Genomic DNA, 19,235 nt, shown 5'->3' with positions numbered 1-19,235 from the left:
CCTACGTTTTAACCAAGTTATAGCAATTGTCTTTACTTTTGTGTACTCATTAATGCTGTTGTGGATGTTTGGGTTTCCTGAAGTTTTACGGGCTTTAAAAAAACAGTTGTAATAAAGTTGAAGTAGAACTATATAACCTTCCCCTCCTTTATTATTTTGATTTGATTTGATTGTTAGTATTATTTCCTTCTTTGCATTTCCCATATATGTGGCTCAATTACACCAATAAATATAAGAGAGACGTAAACATAAACAGCTGTTCAAGGAGTTTCACAGTGACATACGACTCAAGAGACTAATTTATTATTGATTCTTACCCCAACTGTCTCACTGTTTTAGTATTTTCTTCTCTAGTATTTTCAATGTCCTAACTTCTCTATTTCTGTTAGCCGGTAAAAAAAACATACATTTAATTAAAATCTTCTTTAAAAGACTTTACACACTGTTGATTGTTTACAGCCTTTAATTTTGCATTTTGACTCTTCATTGCAAAGATTCAAACTTACTGAACTTCTTTGACTTTGCGGGCGACAAAGAAAATGCTAGAAGAATGATCACAAATGTCAAACATCGCTTTATCATAATCTCGGTGTAGGACCTCGAGGTCCTCAATAACAAAGCCTGCTTCTGTGACTGCCTTCCTGAGGAACTCTTCATCCAAGTTCAAAAGGGAGAAGCGCTTGGTGCCAGAGAGGAAGGAGGTACTCCCGAGGATGTTGGTGATGATGAGGTGACCTCCAACCTTCAGCAAAGATGAAATGTTCTTCAGAACATTCTGGTAAGTACTGTGGTCCTTACAGGCACACTCCAGGCAGCCAAGTGACGTCACACAGTCCACCTTCGGCAGCACCAGGGGTTCAATGGGGTTACTTTTCGTGACATCACATTTTACGATCCGCTTGATAGTTTTTCTCAATTTCGCTTGCTTCCCCGCAATGTTCTCACTAAAACAAAAGTTGAATAAATTAGATGTTACCAATAAAAATCTCAAACGCAAGAGAAAAGTGGCAATCAAATACTGATTTAGCGAGCACGGTTTAAATTGAGAAGATTACAAATATGGACCACACATAGCAACTAATCTGATCATACTGCTTCCTGCAACCAAGGTCCAGGATTAAAAAGCAGCAAATTGTTGCCTCTGCCCAGAAATGTGGATTTTGCTATGTACAAAAATATACTTGAAGACCATGCACAAAATGTGGAGAAAATTGTCCGTAAAAGTTGATATTTAAGCTTCACAAGCTGAGTCACAAATGGCAAATTTTGCTCTCAAGCAATATCTTTAAGGTCTATACGAAGGCTTTCGGACCAATTAAAGCACTTTTTACAAAGCACCAGTTCCCTTAGAAAAGACAGTTTAGACAATCCAAAGGCAGTCGCCTGCTACATTTTTTAGACTTGGCAGTTTGGCATCAACTAACTTAGCAACAATTGAGTTGTACCGGTCTTGTGAATCAGGGATCTGTGTGAAATTAATTGGTATTTCTATTACCTGCATTACTATTGCCTTTCAATTTTTTGTTCTCTATTTATTTGCTTACGCAAACGGAGTGATCATAATACTGTACCATTTTCCACTCACTGTTTGGTGCCGTTGTAAGTTGCACAGACAGATAATTCCTAGTTTCACAAATCAGTCTTTAAGAATCAGCCTTATTTTGCACTTGCCCAAAAAACTGTTGTTTTCTGGTGAAAGTGCACACAAGAATACATTAACATTTTGCAATTCAGGCTAATAAGATGGAAGGTAGTACGAGGTCTGTTGATGTTGATGAAAATGAAACAAAAGGGTGTGGAGAAACTGAGAATATTGTTAATTATTATGCTTAGAACCAGTATGGAGAACTGTTATGAAAGTGTTATATAGGGTCATTGTCTAATTAGTATACCACTATTCCTATGCATTTGGGCTAGGCTACAGCCAAGATATATGTCTCCATGGCGAAGTTCCTGATCTGCTTTAAGGGCGTGAAGAGCCACCGGGCAGAAGACAATCATGGTAGCCACCACAATGACTACCTACGGCCCTGTACCCGATAATTATCTGGAATTCTCTCTCTCCTTCCCTTTCCTCGCTTCCCTTTACTCCCCACAGTGCTATGCACAGTAGCGCAAGGAGGAAGTCCTTCATATCAATTTGAATTAACATGTTTTATGGGCCCTTTGCTGAAAACCTTTGGATGAATTACACTTGCAGTGAATTGGTCAGTTATCTGGAGTATCTGAGTCACTGGATACTTAGTTTTGGCATACTGAAAAGAAATAATTCATGTACCACTTTGAGGTGGCTCTAGTTAGTGACCCTCCCCCCCACCAGGACACTGCTTGTAATGGGGGAAGAGTGATCCGATGGGCCCCAGACATCCCCTGTGGAAGCAGTAGTAATCTCTCACTGCACCTGCCTACAGGGGGATCTCTGCCCCTTCTCCTGCCCTTTCATATGCAAACGGCTTTTCAACCTGCACAGTGAAAAGGAGATTGGCAGCTTCAAATGGACTGTCCGCCTTTCATAAATGCACTCTTCCCAGTTCAGGCATGCATTCATGTCTTCGCTGGGAACAGCACATTTGTTGGGACAGGGGGCACTGTCCCAGTCTGCATTTAAGAGTGCACCACCACGCAGAGTGGGACAGTGCTATCCACAATGCGCAACCTGGTTACCAATGAGTATTTGAGCATGGAATTGTATGGGAAGAGCAGAAATTGAAAGAGTGTTGCAAAAGTTAAATTCCACAGACAAGTTGATCAAAGTTCACAACCTTGGCACTATGTAAAGCAGTAAAGTTTGTGTACTTCACTCAACTTATCCTACGAGTGAAGTGTAACAAAAAAAATTAATTCACACATAATTCAAGAGAACTTTAGAACTATTCTTCTAAATGTATGGTTATGGTCTGCCTTACTCTCATGAAACCCATTTTAATGCTATTTCCACCTCTTTGGAAAACCTTACTAAATTTGTGGGGTTCAAAATAATTTCAGAAAGACTAAGAGACCGATTCCGATGTCTGACAGACCGGAGTCCGTCCGACATTGGTTGGAAACTGGAACCAAACGACCTCCTGTCGTTGGATCCATCCCTGCACCCCTGGCCAGGCACCTCAAGGTGCCTGCCACTGGATGCAGGGATCAACAGGGGGTCACAATAGGTGCCCCCTAGGCTGCCATTTGGCATCCTTGCACCCATGGGGTCCTACTGGGGGCCCCCAAAGACAGATTCCCAAAGCCTTTCTGTGTCAGAAAGCCCGGCACAGAAAAGTTTTGTGAATCTGCCATTGTAATCACTCAGCCGGAAAGTGCCAGCTGAGGGATTACTGAAGGCTTTCCGATTGGTGGATATATATATATATAGGTTTATACTTACCTGTAAAAGAGATACATTAATGGGGTAAAGGCAATCATGGTAAAGGCATAGTAGTTGTAAAAAATAGTTTTACAAGAATCATGACCCGGACTTGCAATGATAAACTTCTAATGCAAGGCCTCTACCAGGCGCTTGAAACGTTACAAGTTTATGAATTTCTAATAGTGGTGAAGCTGCCGCTATTTCACAACAATGGGTTTATTAATAACACTATCTGGGATTCCCTGCAAGTGATAACGTTCTTTATGAAAATGGACTGTTTTATTATTTATGACCATTACTCCTAAGTTTTACTCAAATGTGCATAGTTAATGGTAAAAAACCTAGGCTTCAAAACAAATGTAGATTCAACAATAAAATGCCTGATCTGCTTGGATAGTTAAAGACACGCCCTCACAGCATCCTCAAAAAGAGAAACGAGATTATACATTTCTGCATTTGCCGAATTCGGGGTTCTCTTTAAATAGAGCCCTTTTCTATCTGAGCTTCTGAGCTGGGCTGTGGACTGGAGAACACCAGAGGGACATTTATTGAGAGCTGGTCAAGTGGTGACCTATGAGTGCACAAAAAGGGGCCTACTGTGGGTGATGGTTGAGTGCAGACCAGAGAGGAGGTACCAGACGGCTTTCCATTTCCAAAAGGAGATGGTCCAGGGGTTCCTGGGAGGTCACACACCAGACGGACATTCCAATAGTGATGATTGAGTGCAGACAAGAGAGTGCACACAGGAAGGGTATTGTAGGGTTGAATGCCCAATGCCGAACTGAAATTACATGCCTTATGGCCTTCTAGGGTGTTCGTCCAGACCATGCACTATAGGGGCGTTTTGTGAGTGATGGTTTCCCAAACTGAGGTCCGCAGACCCCCAGGGGTCCCTTACACATTCCTAGGGGGTCAGCAGGCAGTAGTTTTGAAAGCACTGCAAAGTATCTTGTTTAATTAGCAGTTTTCAAAGAACAATAAAAGTGTCAAGATAACACCAGTGATTAATGTCCCTGCTGGAGAGAGATGAGAGTGTAGTCCAGTGGCAGCTTTGACTTATCTAATGTAGCACAGAGGGTTAATATGCCTACTGCAAAGAACGTGTACCATGCATTTTAAAAAACAGTATTTTATATGCATAGGTCAGTAGGTTACTGCTTTTGTCAGAGAGATTCTTTTGTTACTGTGCAGTTCATAAGTGACAATTGTAATCTAGCACAGTGACCTATAAACTGTTATCAAACAGCTGCTTGCAAACTGCAAGGTACAAGTTAGTGACTTTTGTTTTTTCCCAGTCTTTCATTACCCTGATGCTGCTAAAAAGGTATATTGGAGTGGAAATACATTTTTATTGTTAAAGTCAATGCTAACTACTGTGTTATGTTCTGAATCCTGAGTTTGTGCTTCTCCAGACCAAGCTCTCTTTAAAAATGCCTACCAGTATGAATGACATGTGAATTCTACACCTTGTAGTCCCCTTTGCCTTGTGTAACATTTTCTATACACTGATTTACACGTATGATTCACTGTCTCTATATGTGTGTGATGTAAAGTGCTCTGACATCTTACAATGGTATGAGAGATGCTATAAAAAATGAAATGCAGGTGACAGAGGGGCTATGGGGAGATGAGAAGCACTGCTGGAGGGTGATAGTGGGGGGAATCATTGAAGAACCCCAACAAAGATTGTTGTATTCTAGTGCATAGTCAGGACTTCATTTACTATTCATTAAAAGCTAATACAATTCAATATATAATGATACATGTGTTGTAGACTGCACCATTGTTTCCTAAATGTTTTGGGGGGAGAGTCTCCCAAAGCCCCCTTTGTAGTGGTCAGGCTCACTCACTGCACTTGGTGTGCACCGTATGGGGACTGGTATGAAATCATTTGCCAGGGCTGGATTTCCAGTCTGGCCCTAGCAGGAGCCTCGCACTGCGAAATAAAACCAACCATTGAAAGGTTAGTCACGGAGATTCAGCACCAACCTTCCCATTAACGTTTTTTGTTTTCTTGCAAATTCTTTCAATATAAAATACAACAGAAGTGGCAGAGAGTGTTGTTAGCCTCCTTCGCTTAACAACACACTCCGCCTCTTCAGAAACGCAGGGCTGCACCATATTTGCAAGAATATGGTGCAGCCCTGCGTTTCCCCTGCGCTGGCGCTACACTTAACCGGGGAAGATTGTTTATGTACAGGAAGGTCCCCATTCCCGCACATAAGAAATCTTGAAATGTAGTTTTTTCACTTCTATGTGTGCTGCTTAATGCAGCACATATGGAACTTACAAAATGTCATTTTTTTGTTTTTAAAGATTGTTGATGTGCAGGAAGGGTCACCTTCCTGAACATAAACAATCCAAGGCGTTTTGCAAAAACGAGGAGAAATTAAGCATTTCTCCTTGTTTCGCCAAGTTAAGACCAGGTTTTCCCTGGTCTTAATTTTGGCGCTGCCTCCCATTTACGCTGCCCTTGTAAATAGGGGGCCGCGTCAAAATCAATGGGTGTTGCAGGGGAAACGCCCACTGCAACACCCACTGCCCACCCCTTTCACGCTAAGCATTGAGTGAAAGGGGGTCTTATTTACAAGGCAGCGTTAAGCCACGTTAAGTGGCTTAACACTGCCTTGTAAATAAGGCGAAGCCCCTATCGCCACGGGAACGTCTCAAAAAGTGATGTTCCCATGGTGATAGGGGCTTGTAAATATGCACCTAAAATCATTAGTAATTTGAGTATTTGTTTTGTTTGCACATGTGCGTTAATTTTTTTTTAATTACTGTTTTAATGTTGAAATGTAAATCCTACAAATTGCTTGGGGGTCCCCGGCTTCCAGTGGTGACTCAATGGGGGTCCTCAGGAGTCAAAAGTTTGGGAACCATGAATATCTGAAGGGCCAATCAAGATGAGAATTTTAGGCATGGCAGTGTAGACCCGAGCAGAGACGCAAATGTGTCAATTCTAGCTGTGTGGGGTGAGAGTTCCTCCGATTTTTTCCATTGTTTTGCGAGGGAGAACACTCCCAAATCTCCCTAATGCCCATCACCATTAATGACTATGCTCGATCACTAAGTCAAACTTGTCCCCAACATTTACGTCTCACCACTTTGAAAAGTCACCAGCCACCACTGCAGAAATGAGGCCCAGTCTATTCTCTTATTCAAAATATGTGTATGGAGAATGCAATTTTGAATTTGCTTTTCTACTGTCTAAAGATCAAGCAGGCAACATGTGTAGCTCTGAGGGATCAGTCAGCAATTAGAGAAATGTGATAGCAGTACAAGTAATGTGAACTTGCAAACACTGGGGCCCAGATTACGAGTTGGGTGAATTCCATTTGAATATTCCCAATGATGGGAATTACCATTACTGGCCGGTATTCCCACACAGAATTCCATCTATTACAATGGCTTGATGTCCTGTAGAGTGAATGTGTGCATTAGAATACATGTTACTTTAGACATTTGTAGAGTTCATGCCACATATCAGGTTTCCTGGCACTTAGATTGAATGGTGATAGATATGTGGTCTACCTGTGTCCTTCAAGATCACACACAAACTTCACAGCCGGGGTCCAGTCAAACATGCCTGGCTCGTTCCTCAGCCATCGCTCCAGGTACTCGCGGTTTCGGTCTGTGAAATCAGCTGCGATGATCTCTTTGAATGCCTCACAGGCTGACAGCTCCTGGTAGATGGCAGGCCCAGGGCCAATGTCTATCAGGGTGTCTCCCTTCACTCCACCTGTAAACAGAGAGAAAAATATGATCAACCTACTTGTAAGAAACATGAGGACAACTTGTGTCCAAGACCTAAATTCAGCTCATTCAATTGAGATTGCTAAACTATCCAGATCAAATATAAAAACTGAGTGCGCTTGAGAATTTAAAAGTGTTCGTCCCAAATCCTGTACGAATTTGGAAAGTTTGCACCTTCCTGCTTTTCAGTTTTTTTTAAACCTTTCCCAGCAATTCAAACATCTTAGCTAGAAAAGCTTAGTAAAAAAGTGGGGAAAGGGACAGCAAAAAAGAGCCTGTATAGGACCGGATATCTGATTTCGGGAAATGGTACTGGAAAGCTGAAGGTACATCTCAGGCGAAGTCGGGGTACTTCACACTACACCATAAAGTTCTAAAGTTCCCCCAATGTCACCGGTTTCTCCTTTGAAGATAACTGCCTTGAAAATGTACTGCTGGGTTCTTCTATAAAAGCATCAGTTTTTCTGGATCATCATGAGTCCATAAAGTCTGAAAGCATGGCCTAGTTTCACGTCTCTATCAAATTATTCCTCATGTGATCCATAGTAGAAAGTGGAAAATTCAAATAGGTTATATACAGGAGCTCGGACTAGCTCATTTTCCCGTACAATATACAGAATTTCCAACTGCTTAATTACAATTTTTGGACATTGCACATAGTCATAAGTGAATTAAGTCATCATTTTAGTCTAAAACTATTTCAAGACCTTTTAGAAAATGGAGCCATTCGCTCCGTCCAATGTTTTTTGAATGATCGAAGGCGCTGTGGCAAATTGAAAAAGCCATCATTTATTGGTGTGTGTCTTGTGTGTTTCTTGTCTTTGGTCTATGTCAGTGTAGCCTTAATTGAGTTGTGAGGAGAGTTGTAGGGAAGATTGGGTGTGGAAAGTATGTGGTGTTTTTGAAGTTCCAACCTGAAGTCACTATTTGTATGATCTGTGATACTGTATTTACTGTAGGTCCTACTTTGCTTTAATGTTAGTGTGTAGTTTTATTTAAAGTTGCTGATGGATTTAATGGACAAATTAAATAATAAAAAAGATTGCAAAAAGAATATCATCTATTTTGTTAATTTTTCACTTTCTAAATTATGAGATTATTACTTATTGTAGATAATAAAACAATACAAATTCAATTGCATTACCTAAGAACAACGTCCTAAGTTTTCCAGTGGAAATTTTAAAAACAGAGTGATGTAGATTCCCAAATTTGCAGCTGCACAACTGAGAGGAACAACCAAACCCGCACACAAGCTACAGTTTTTAAATAGTGGCAACAAAACTAGAGGAAAAGCAGAATGGTACACATATGTTGTTCCAACATTTTTAGGAATCTACCAATGTCTTTCAGGGTCCTGACTCTTTTTCAACTTCTTGTCCATTACTGCCGTTTTTTTTCATTTTTACGTTGTTTTGGGCAGTTTTGACAATTGTTTTCTCTTTAGTTCCTGAACCCGTCAGCGGAGAGTGTGTGAAACACTGATCAGATTTGACACTACAAACCTATGGCAGTTTGCCTCAATGTGTCCTGCGACTGAACCATCTGCTTCAACCCGAGGGCTGTTCTTCTCAATGTGTGATTGCAAAGTAAGAAGGAATAGACCTTTTATATTGTGATGGTCCTTCTGTGTGCTTTCTGATCATTTTTTCAAACTGAATGAAAGGGTGAGGGTCCGATTGTGGTAGATGTCGATAGCAGCTGGCTTCACATGATCCTATTGTCAACAAAAATCTTCAGTGTTCTTTCAGGTGGAGAAGGTATAGCAGAGTGGGATACCCTTGTGCGCAGATTCCATCATATTTATGGATATCTTGAATACACCCTTACACTTTTCTGAATGTGTTCATGAAATAAACTCATCTTTTATCCATCGGCATCAATTAGGTCAGTCCTGGGTTAGGGATGGCTAGTGAAGCAGCTGGTATTCCTTGCTTGCCCGTCGGTTCTTCTAGTGCCTGAGGCAATAAAGGCAGAAGTAGGCGGAAAAAAATAAAATTACCTTCAGCAATTTCCCACACTTTTGAAACGCCCTCAGCTGCAAATATAGGAGGTGTCATGGGAGGTCAAAGTTTGCATGATTTCACTTCTGCTGTCCATTTCATGTTGGTGAATCAGTGTTCATGCTTTCATTGTCATTTGTGACCAAGGTCCTGATTTTGTTGGTGGTCGGTCAGACCACCACACGCTTTTGCAGCGGTCAGGAGACCGACAGACAAGCAGGTGGCGGTCCGACCACCCCATTTCGATGTGACCGCTGTGCTGGAGGTCGGGAACTGCTCCGTATCATGACGACTAGAGCGGCAGCCAAGGAAAAGGGCTGCAGCACCTCTTGCTCGCCCATGTGCCGTGTGCCACGTACCATATTGTGCATGGCACATGGTGCATTAAGGTGAGTGGGCAATAGTGGCTTGTGGAGGGAGTGCTGCGGGTGGTAGGGCGGGGGAGGGGCAGTGTGGGGGGTAGTAAACTCCGGCTCACTGCCGACCGGAGTAAAATAAATAAATAAATAAAACGAATTTCATTGCGCATGCTGTAAAGCCAAATGGCGATGCAGCGCGCGCAACGAAATTCGTTTTATTTATTTATTCACTTTACTCCGGTCGGCCGCGAGCCGGAGTTAAGGAAATAAATAATTAAATAAAACGAATTTCATTGCGCATGCTGTAAAGCCAAATGGCGATGCAGCGCGCGCAACGAAATTCCTTTTATTTATTTATTTACATTACTCCGGTTGGCCGTGAGCCGGAGTTTACTACTCCCCACCCTGCCTCTCCCTACCCCACCCCACCCCACCGCCCCGCAGCACTCCCTCCACGAGCCGCTACTGTGAGTGGGGCCACTATATGTACCCTCAAGGTGTCTTTGCAGTGGCCCACAATGGAAAGGGACCCTGTTTTGATCCCCCAATATCCCTTTCCGACAGCCTTTCATGGAAGTGTTCCCACAATGAGCAGGCTGTCGGATATCCAAATCCAGATGGCGGTGCCTGGCCTGGCAACGCAGCCATTCAAGGAAGTGTCTCCGACTGCCGCCCCGTCGGAATCTCAGATCTTGGCGTAGACAGCGGTCTGTAGTGTGACTGCTGTGGTCCAACGTCAACCATTGAAAGGCGGCGGTCGGACTGAAGGGTTGTTGGCGGTCAGACCGCCATTATAATGAGCCCCTAATTGTGGTCTCTCGTAAAAACTGTCTCTCTGCATTTCTTTCCCTTAACATCCAATTCTAGATCAGGTAAGACCTATCACAATGAGTAGAAAGAAATGAGTAAAGAGCAGGACGATGCTCTGAAATGACCCCTAGTAACAAACATTGCAATCGCTGGTTCAAATCAATACTTTCAATGTCATTTACACATACATGCTAGTGTTAAAACAGATGTAACTTATACCCGTTTGGCACAAGACTCACAATAAGGACCTGAGTGAAAATACTCGTTCACTCAGGTTTGGAACATACACGTACCTGGTGGCAGATGCCTACACAAAATGTAAAATGTAAAAATTCACATTTTCTCTGTTTCTTTTTAGTCAAGTTTCAATCGGAAGCAAACGTATGCAATCCAAGGCAAAAAAAATATTTCTGCTTGGGAGATTTCATAGAGCGGTGGCTAAACGAGACCGTTTTTTGTCTAATTTGCCATCCAGTCAGACCCTTGAATTACTTTTTGGAAGATACCCTCACAAATAAATGATATACCTTTTGTGAATGCATTGTGGAGTTTTCTCAGGGCAAATTCCATGAAACCGTCCTTAATGAAGACTCCATTTTTAGCCCCATAGTATGTGTCCAGATAGTCTCTGGGGTCGAAATCCTGCTGATATATTTGTTTCCCGGTAAAGTCTGAAGCCATCTTTCACTTCCAGGTTACAGCTGAAATGATGAAATACAAAGTTGTACTTGCTGTGCTTTATATGTTCAGCAAGCACCCATAGCCCTGCCCAGACAAGGGCAGGGCCGGACTGTCCGTAGTGGGCACGGAGCATTATCCCGGTGGGCTGAAAGGGTGGGGGCCGGTTTTTGAGTGGTGGGGCCGTTTTTTTGTTACTGGGGGCCGGTTATGCAGCAGTGCTGCAAAATCGGTCCCCTGTAACAAAAGCAGCATCAATGCTTCTCACTAGCGCCCCCCCCCCCCACGAGAGAAGGGGGGCAGGGCTAGTTTGTGTTCCAAGTCCCACCCTGGACAAGGAAGACTCAAATGACCCGTAAAATTGCAGAGATTCAAAATGTTCAGGACGGTTTGTTTGTTCAACTTTCTCGAGTGGAACAAAAGAGCCCTGTTACATTAATACCTAAAATCATTACATTTTTACTCATTTTATTTAACACTTTTTTTTAATAATAACACTACTTGGTGTGCTTTAGAAAAAATATTCTCAAGAACTTAAATATGGAGTAAATAATGCAATAGAAAGGTAAAGAAATTCAACAATATAAATAATTGCAGTTGAAGTTTCAGGTCAACGAGCTACAAAGCGAATGCATTTCACAAGTATATGCACGGTATATTAGAGAAACTAAAACAAGGCGGGCAGGCTGTGGCAAGGCTAAGACAAGAAACAGAGAGGGGCGAAAAATGAAAGAATGTAGATATTTGAAGAAAAGTAATTTATTTAGTTATATGGAAAATTTGAGCATTTCTTTTGATATAGATAAGGTCTTTAAAAAATGTTGTGGCTTCCTTTTCGAGTACTCAAACAGACTGAAGTATTCTCCGATGACCTCCGGAGTATGGACGAGAGACAGGGTTGGCTATATATGTATGCATGTATGTATGTATGTATGTATGTATGTATGTATGTATGTATTTATTTATTTATTTATTTATTTATTTATTTATTTATTTATGAGAGTAGACCATCTCTAGTGAGCCACATCCTATCATTTCTATCCCAAGGTCTGCAGGGTATACTGAGAAGGAAGGAATGCAATAATAGAAGCTCGCTTTGACTGGCATGTTCCCACATCCTCAATGTCCTGGGAGTTCTTGAGAAAAATATTCAAGCGACAGGAAGAAGAAGAAGGCAAGCACCTCTGACTCATGACCTGTTTGAGGTGGAATTTGTCCAAATCTGGCACAAAAAGAGCTGCGGTGCCTAATGGGCGAATGCCGTGTTAATATTTGCATGAGAAATATGTTACATTATTCCTATTTCTGCATTGTTTGAGTTAATTTACCTTGTTACCTCTTTTTTGTGAAGAAGGTTTCTTTGCTTTTTCTTTACACTGATCTTCAGTGTCAGCTTTCTTAGCTATCTTCTTCCAACAGTGTTTACATTTTTTTTACACCTGAAGATTACTCCTAGAGCTAAGGTATTAGGGCGCACGATTACACCTGTGCCATGCAATGTGGCACAGCAATGGAACAATGCATCAAAGGGACAAAGCAGAAATTCTCCATATTTACATATGCACTGCACTGTGTGCAGCCTAGCGCCTCCACAGGCACCCTTGGATAATAGTGCACGGGTGCCTTTATTACTGGGACAATTGGTTTTGTGCAGGAAGAGATTCGTTCCTGCAGTAAAACAAATCCAGCAGGCTCCTCCCAGTGCTTTGTCCATCTCTTGGTCAATTTGTATTGGGACTTGAAACTGGAAGGCTCACTCTCCTTGTCTGCTGCATATATATCATTGGTTTTAAGGACTTTGTATTTGAGATTTCACATGTAAGTTAAAAAACTGTTGTACAAGGGTTCTGTTTGTTTGATTGGAGGCATGCACCAGGATTTATTTGTACTTTTATTCAATTTGTAAAATTTATTGTGGTGGGTGGCATGCTGTTTCATAAGGGGCCTAGTTATTTTTTTAATTTAAATGTTCTTGTTTTGTAAAAAAAAATATTGCACAGTTTAGTACATTTTCTCCATGTTTTTTAAATAAATGTGCAATATTCTTTTAATTCAGTATGTCGCCTAGTCTGCCAATCAGCCTTCCAGCTCGTAGGCACAGCACTAGCCATGGGCGAGTGAACCAACAGTTTCTACGGTGTCTATTGAAGTGAAATATCATTTAGGCCGTGGATGGAATTTAATTAAATTACAAAATGTGTTTTTTTGAGGGGTAATTCACATTTTTTCTGCAAATGGTGTATTGGAGGGTTAATCATATTTGATCCCTTTGGAGAATGTGTATTGTTGTAAAAAGTTTTAGCCCACTTAATTTTCATTTTTTGGCATTGCTGATCTAATGCTTTTTTATGTGTGTTACCATGCCTCCTAAGTCTGGCCAGTGTGTGTGTGTTCGCCATGGGCCACCATTTACCTTTGTTCCCCATGCCATGTGGCCAGGGGCTTTTTTTGTATAGTCAGTATCCATAGACAACTTTATGAGTCCTTTGATTTCCATGCCTCCTGCTTGTTGTTTGACCATGTAGAAATACCAATTTGATGCCAACGTGCACTCTTAATTTATAAAACATTTATTAAATGTAATTGAATAATACTTTTTTAATTATGTGCTTCAAACATCATGGCGCCTGTCCAAGGGCGTCACTAGGGTAACATCTATACGCAAGTGCATGACGAATGATTCCTTCTGCTAGCATGAGCACTGTTGCATAAGCAATTGTATTGCTATCTTCCAATTACTCTAGTAAACCTCTATAAATCACTCTTGAGGCGAATGTTCAATAACTTCAATAATTTTATTCCCAAATAGGGTGCATTAAACTCCATGCGAAAAACATTCTTGGCAATCCAATTATAGCGAAAATCATTCTTGGCAATCCAATTATATCATCAATATTTGCAAACCCAATGCATTTCAGGTCCAATCAAGACCCTTCATCAGGGGTCTTATATGCCAATACAGTCCTTACTGTAACTACAAACAAACTATTATTATGAAATGTGGAACACTAAAAAGGTGCTCAGGTTCAACAAAACGAGAAACAGAGACGTGTTGTATAAAACAAAACGGGAAATGCATGCTCGTGGCCAGTGGATACGTTGATAGAAGATTGTTGTTAAACTGCTTGTGAGTTGATTGACAGAGAACGCGCAACTTGGTTTGAAGGAGAGAAAAGCGAATGTAGTGATTACGGGAATGCTCGCGGTTGAATTTAAAAGAAAAAGAAAAAGTTCCAGCCAAACACCACATGCGTTATGCGCTAATAGTCAGGGTGGTGAAAGTGTTATTGCTGTTAAGAGTAAATAAAGTCTGAGTAGTTAAATCGAAAACGCTAACTAATAAATGGTTAGAATATTGGTGCTAGTTCTAGTTTATTTGGCATAATTAGCAAACAACCGAAACCATGCGAGTCAAGTTCAAAGTGAGAAAATGCGCAACAAAGCAAATTAAGTGATTAGAGTGAAGCACAGTGCAAGGAAAAGTTGCCAATAGTCCATAGGGAAACATTAGTGAATATTGAGAGTTGTTAAAGCTGAAGGTAAAGGACAGTGCGAGCTGGGATGTTTTTTTTAAAGTGATAGTGGCTCGCGGTGCTAAAAAGCAAAGATGGTGAGCACGAAGTAAAAGTTCGCAATAAACATTGAAAGAGTCAAGGGAAGCAGATTAAACGTGTTAAGCAAAAAATGAGAAAAATAAATAAAAACGAACAGTAGGCTAGAAAGGCTCTATGCTGAGTGTTAACAAATACTGAGTACTGATCTATTACAAAGTCAAAATGCCAAAAAGCATGTAAACATCATCAACGTATTAAGATTAAATAAACACTGTAGTGCGATATGAGAAAACAAATGCAAATAGGAATCCGCAATCCTAATAAAACAAATTGCTCTCAAGCCATCAAAGAAAACCAATTAGCTATATGCTTTACAGAATACAGTTAAATTCTATTCGATAGTTCATCCCCAGGGGTTGTAGAGATTGTAGTTTTTTGGTCCAAAAGAATTCAGATCGGCTAATGCTTTTGAGGGAACAATGTCTTTGGTGGGCTTTTGTGCCTCCAAAATTGTGAAACGTAGTTGTGCTATATTGTGTCTCGCTTCCTTCCAATGTAACGCTACTGTTGATCTTTCATTGTTGGTACGAATATTACTTTTGTGTTCTCCTATGCGTATTTTCACTTTTCTTTCTGTCCTGCCCACATAAATTTTATCACAAGGACATTTCAAAGCATAAATCACATTAGAGGTATCGCAAGTGCTGGAGTGTCGCAATTTAATTTTGTTGCATTTGGTGGGATGGGTGAAATAATCTCCTACCATCACATCATTACAATGTACACAGTTCATAAATTTTTTCATGCCTTTAAATGTTTTGTTAGGGCCTCTGGATCCTTTTTTCAACAGTTCTTTAAGATTCTTTGATCGTTGCATCGCAAAGAGTGGACGTTGCAGAAATAGGGAATTGAGATCCGGTTCAGTTTGTATGATGTCCCAGTGTTTCATTATAATAGATTTAATCATGGAAGCTTGCGTGGAATGCTTCAATACACACACTAATGGATTGGATTGTTGTTTATTTGTGCGTCTTAGTAAACTGGTGCCATCTATTAATGCAAGTCTTTGTTTCGTCTCCTCGAAAATATATTCTGGATAACCTCTCTTTTGAAATCTATCCATAAAAATCTGGAAAAACCACCCTTTCGCCCAATAGTTTCAGCATGCGGCTCACTGTCTGAACCCATAGGCAAGTATCTTGATTATTTTTTGCAACCTATTGTACAACAACAAGAATCTTCTATTAAAGACACCACAACTCTCTTGAATCTTCTACAAGAACTTGACCTCAATAACATCGACGAGTGGTATTTATGCACTGTGGACGTTACTTCTCTTTATACTTCCATTCCACATGCTGACGGATTAGATGCCATTGAATGGGCTCTATTAAAACACAACAACATTAAAGCTGAAAAGGTGTTTCTTTTGGAATTATTACAGTTCGCACTATTTCACAGTTATTTTGAGTGGCAGGGTGTGTTTTACGCCCAAAATAATGGAACAACTATGGGCTTTCCAGGGCACCTTCGTACGCCAATATTTTTATGGCCAAACTTGAACATAATCACATCTTGAGCAACCAAGCATGGGTTCAGCACTTGATTTTGTTTAAGCGCTATATTGATGACATTTTAATAATTTTGAGAGGCAACCCTACTGATCTGGAAAGAAACATTTTGGACCTCAATCACATACACAATCGTATTAAATTCACTCATCAAATTGATAAATCCAGCATCAACTTCCTAGATGTACTCTTTCAAATTGACCAAGGTACCATCAAAACTAATGTGTTCATCAAGTCAACTGATAGAAACAATTCTCTTCACTTTGATAGCTTTCATCAACCCACATTAAAAAATCATTTACCTTACTCCCAATTCATTCGATTAAAAAGAATCACTTCTGATCCACAAGATACAGTTGACATCATTCACAAATTCATGGACAGATTTCAAAAGAGAGGTTATCCAGAATATATTTTAGAGGAGACGAAACAAAGACTTTCATTAATAGATCACACTAGTTTACTAAGATGCGCAAATAAACAACAATCCAATCCATTAGTGTGTGTATTGAAGCATTCCACGCAAGCTTCCATGATTAAATCTATTATAATGAAACACTGGGACATCATACCAACTGAACCGGATCTCAATTCCCTATTTCCGCAACGTCCAATCTTTGCGATGCAACGATCAAAGAATCTTAAAGAACTGTTGACAAAAGGCTCCAGAGGCCCTAACAAAACATTTAAAGGCATGCAAAAATGTATGAACTTTGTACATTGTAATAATGTGATGGTAGGAGATTATTTCACCCATCCCACCAAAGGCAACAAAATTAAATTGCGACACTCCAGCACTTGCGATACCTCTAATGTGATTTATGCTTTGAAATGTCCTTGTGACAAAATGTATGTGGGCAGGACAAAAAGAAAAGTGAAAATACGCATAGGAGAACACAAAAGTAATATTTGTACCAACAATGAAAGATCAACAGTAGCAATACATTGGAAGGAAGCGAGACACAATATAGCACAACTGCGTTTCACAATTTTGAAGGCACAAAAGCCCACCAAAGACATAGATCCCTCAAAAGCATTAGCCCGATCTAAATTCTTTTGGACCAAAAAACTACAATCTCTACAACCCCTGGGGATGAACTATCGAATAGAATTTAACTGTATTCTGTAAAGCATATAGCTAATTGGTATTCTTTGATGGCTTGAGAGCGATAAGTTTTATTAGGATTGCAGATTCTTATTTGCATTTGTTTTCTCATATCGCACTACAGTGTTTATTTAATCTTAATACGTTGTTGATGTTTACATGCTTTTTGGCATCTTTGACTTTGTTATAGATCAGGACTCAGTATTTGTTAACGCGCAGCATAGAGCCACTCTAGCCTACTGTTCGTTTTTATTTATTTTTCTCATTTTTTGCTTAACACGTTTAATCTGCTTCCCGTGACTCTTTCTATGTTTATTGCTCACTTTTACTTCTTGCTCACCATCTTAGCTCTTTAGCACCGCGAGCCACTATCACTTTAAAAAAACATCCCAGCCAGTTTAAATAGGCACGTTTCATGTGTCACTTAAGTAGCCTTGGCTGAGAAAGCCACGCACAACAACCGAACTCGGTAAGCTTGCACTGTCCGTTACCTTCGGCTTTAACAACTCTCGATATTCACTAATGTTTCCCTATGGGCTATTGGGCAACTTTTCCTTGCACTGTGCTTCACTCTAATCACTTTATTCACTTTGTTTTTCATTTTCCTATTTTGAACTTGACTCGCATGGTTTTGTTCGTTTGCTAATTATGCCGAATAAACTAGCACCAGCACCGATATTCTCACAGTTTATTAGTTAGTGTTTTCGATTTAACTACTCAGACTTTATTTACTCTTAACAGCAATAACACTTTCACCACCCTGACTATTAGCGCATAACGCATGTGGTATTTGGCTGGAACTTTTTCTTTTTCTTTTAAATTCAACCGCGAGCATTCCCGTAATCACTACATTCGCTTTTCCCTCCGTTCAAACCAAGTTGCGCGTTCTCTGTCAATCAACTCGCACGCAGTTTAACAACAATCTTCTATCAACGTATTCACTGGCCACGAGCATGCATCTCCTGTTTTGTTTTATGCAACACGTCTCTGTTTCTCGTTTTGTTGAACCTGAGCACCTTTTTAGTGGTCCACGTTTCATAATAATAGTTTGTTAGTAGTTACAGTAAGGACTGTTAGATAAAATGCCTTTTGTTCTTTTTGCATTACAGTATTGGCATATAAGACCCCTGATGAAGGGTCTTGATTGGACGCGAAATGCATTGGGTTTGCAAATATTGATGCTATAATTGGATTGCCAAGAATGACTTTCGCTATAATTGGATTGCCAAGAATGTTTTTCGCATGGAGTTTAATGCACCCTATTTGGGAATAAATTATTGAAGTTATTGAACATTCGCCTCAAGAGTGATTTATAGAGGTTTACTAGAGTAATTGGAAGATAGCAATACAATTGCTTATGCAACAGTGCTCACGCCAGCAAAAGGAATCATTCTTCATGCACTTTCGTATGGTTGTTTGACCATGTGCCTGGTGGCCATTTTCTGAAGGTGTGCTTTTGCCATAGGCCTGCCTGTGTTCTTTGTTGTGGCCATGCCTCCTTGCTGGTTGTTATTGTTGTTTTGGCCATATGGCTGGCAGCCATTTTATGTAGCCAGCCAAAGTGCTTTTGCCATAGGCCTGCATATGTTCTTTGTTTTCCATACCTCCTGCTTGTTGTTGTGACCATGTGGCTGGTGGCTATTTTCTGTAGCCAGCAGGTGTGCTTTTGCCATAGGCATGCATGTGTTCTTGTTTACCATGCATCCTATTTGTTGTTTGACCATGTGGCTGGCGGCTATTTAGTGTAGCCAGCCAGTGTGCTTTTGCCATACGGCCTGCATGTGTTTTTTGTTGTGGTCATGCCTCTTTGCTGGATGTTGATGTTGTTCACCATGTGGCTGGCAGTCATTTTGTATAGACAGCCAATTTGCTTTTGCCATAGGCCTGCATGTCCTCTTTGTTCCCCAGGCCTTCTTGCTTAGTATTGTTGTTGAGTTGACCATGTGGCATTGGATGGCCGCCATCTTGTGCATCCAACCAATGTGTCTTTGCCATAGGCTTGCATGGATGGATAACACATCAGTTTAATAATACGCTTGATGATCTTTGTAGTATG

General features: G+C 40.6%; 1 protein-coding gene across 1 annotated transcript; it reads right to left on the bottom strand.

Annotated features, from left to right (window-relative positions):
• Positions 1 to 445: 445 nt before the first annotated feature.
• On the bottom strand, positions 446 to 11,234 carry LOC146856912 (indolethylamine N-methyltransferase-like). Its single transcript, XM_085647380.1, has 3 exons — positions 10,799 to 11,234; positions 6,881 to 7,088; positions 446 to 944 (listed from the first exon to the last, which is right to left on the bottom strand). The coding sequence occupies exons 1-3, from the start codon at positions 10,950 to 10,952 to the stop codon at positions 503 to 505; spliced, it is 804 nt and encodes a 267-aa protein (XP_085503506.1). The 5' UTR covers positions 10,953 to 11,234; the 3' UTR covers positions 446 to 502.
• Between the last annotated feature and the right edge of the window lie 8,001 nt (positions 11,235 to 19,235).

Source organism: Triturus cristatus, chromosome 3_2 (genome assembly GCF_964204655.1).
Source record: "Triturus cristatus chromosome 3_2, aTriCri1.1, whole genome shotgun sequence".
Taxonomy (NCBI): domain Eukaryota; kingdom Metazoa; phylum Chordata; class Amphibia; order Caudata; family Salamandridae; genus Triturus; species Triturus cristatus.
Note: the sequence above shows the minus strand (reverse complement) of the source record. Positions and strands in the feature narration are given on the sequence as shown.

Coding starts and splice junctions, on each gene's coding strand:
- LOC146856912 (XM_085647380.1), bottom strand. CDS start 10,952: ATGGCTTCAGACTTTACCGGGAAACAAATATATCAGCAGGATTTCGAC. Junction 7,089..10,798: donor CCACAATGCATTCACAAAAG/GTATATCATTTA, acceptor CTCTGTTTACAG/GTGGAGTGAAGGGAGACACC. Junction 945..6,880: donor TGTGATCTTGAAGGACACAG/GTAGACCACATA, acceptor CTTTTGTTTTAG/TGAGAACATTGCGGGGAAGC.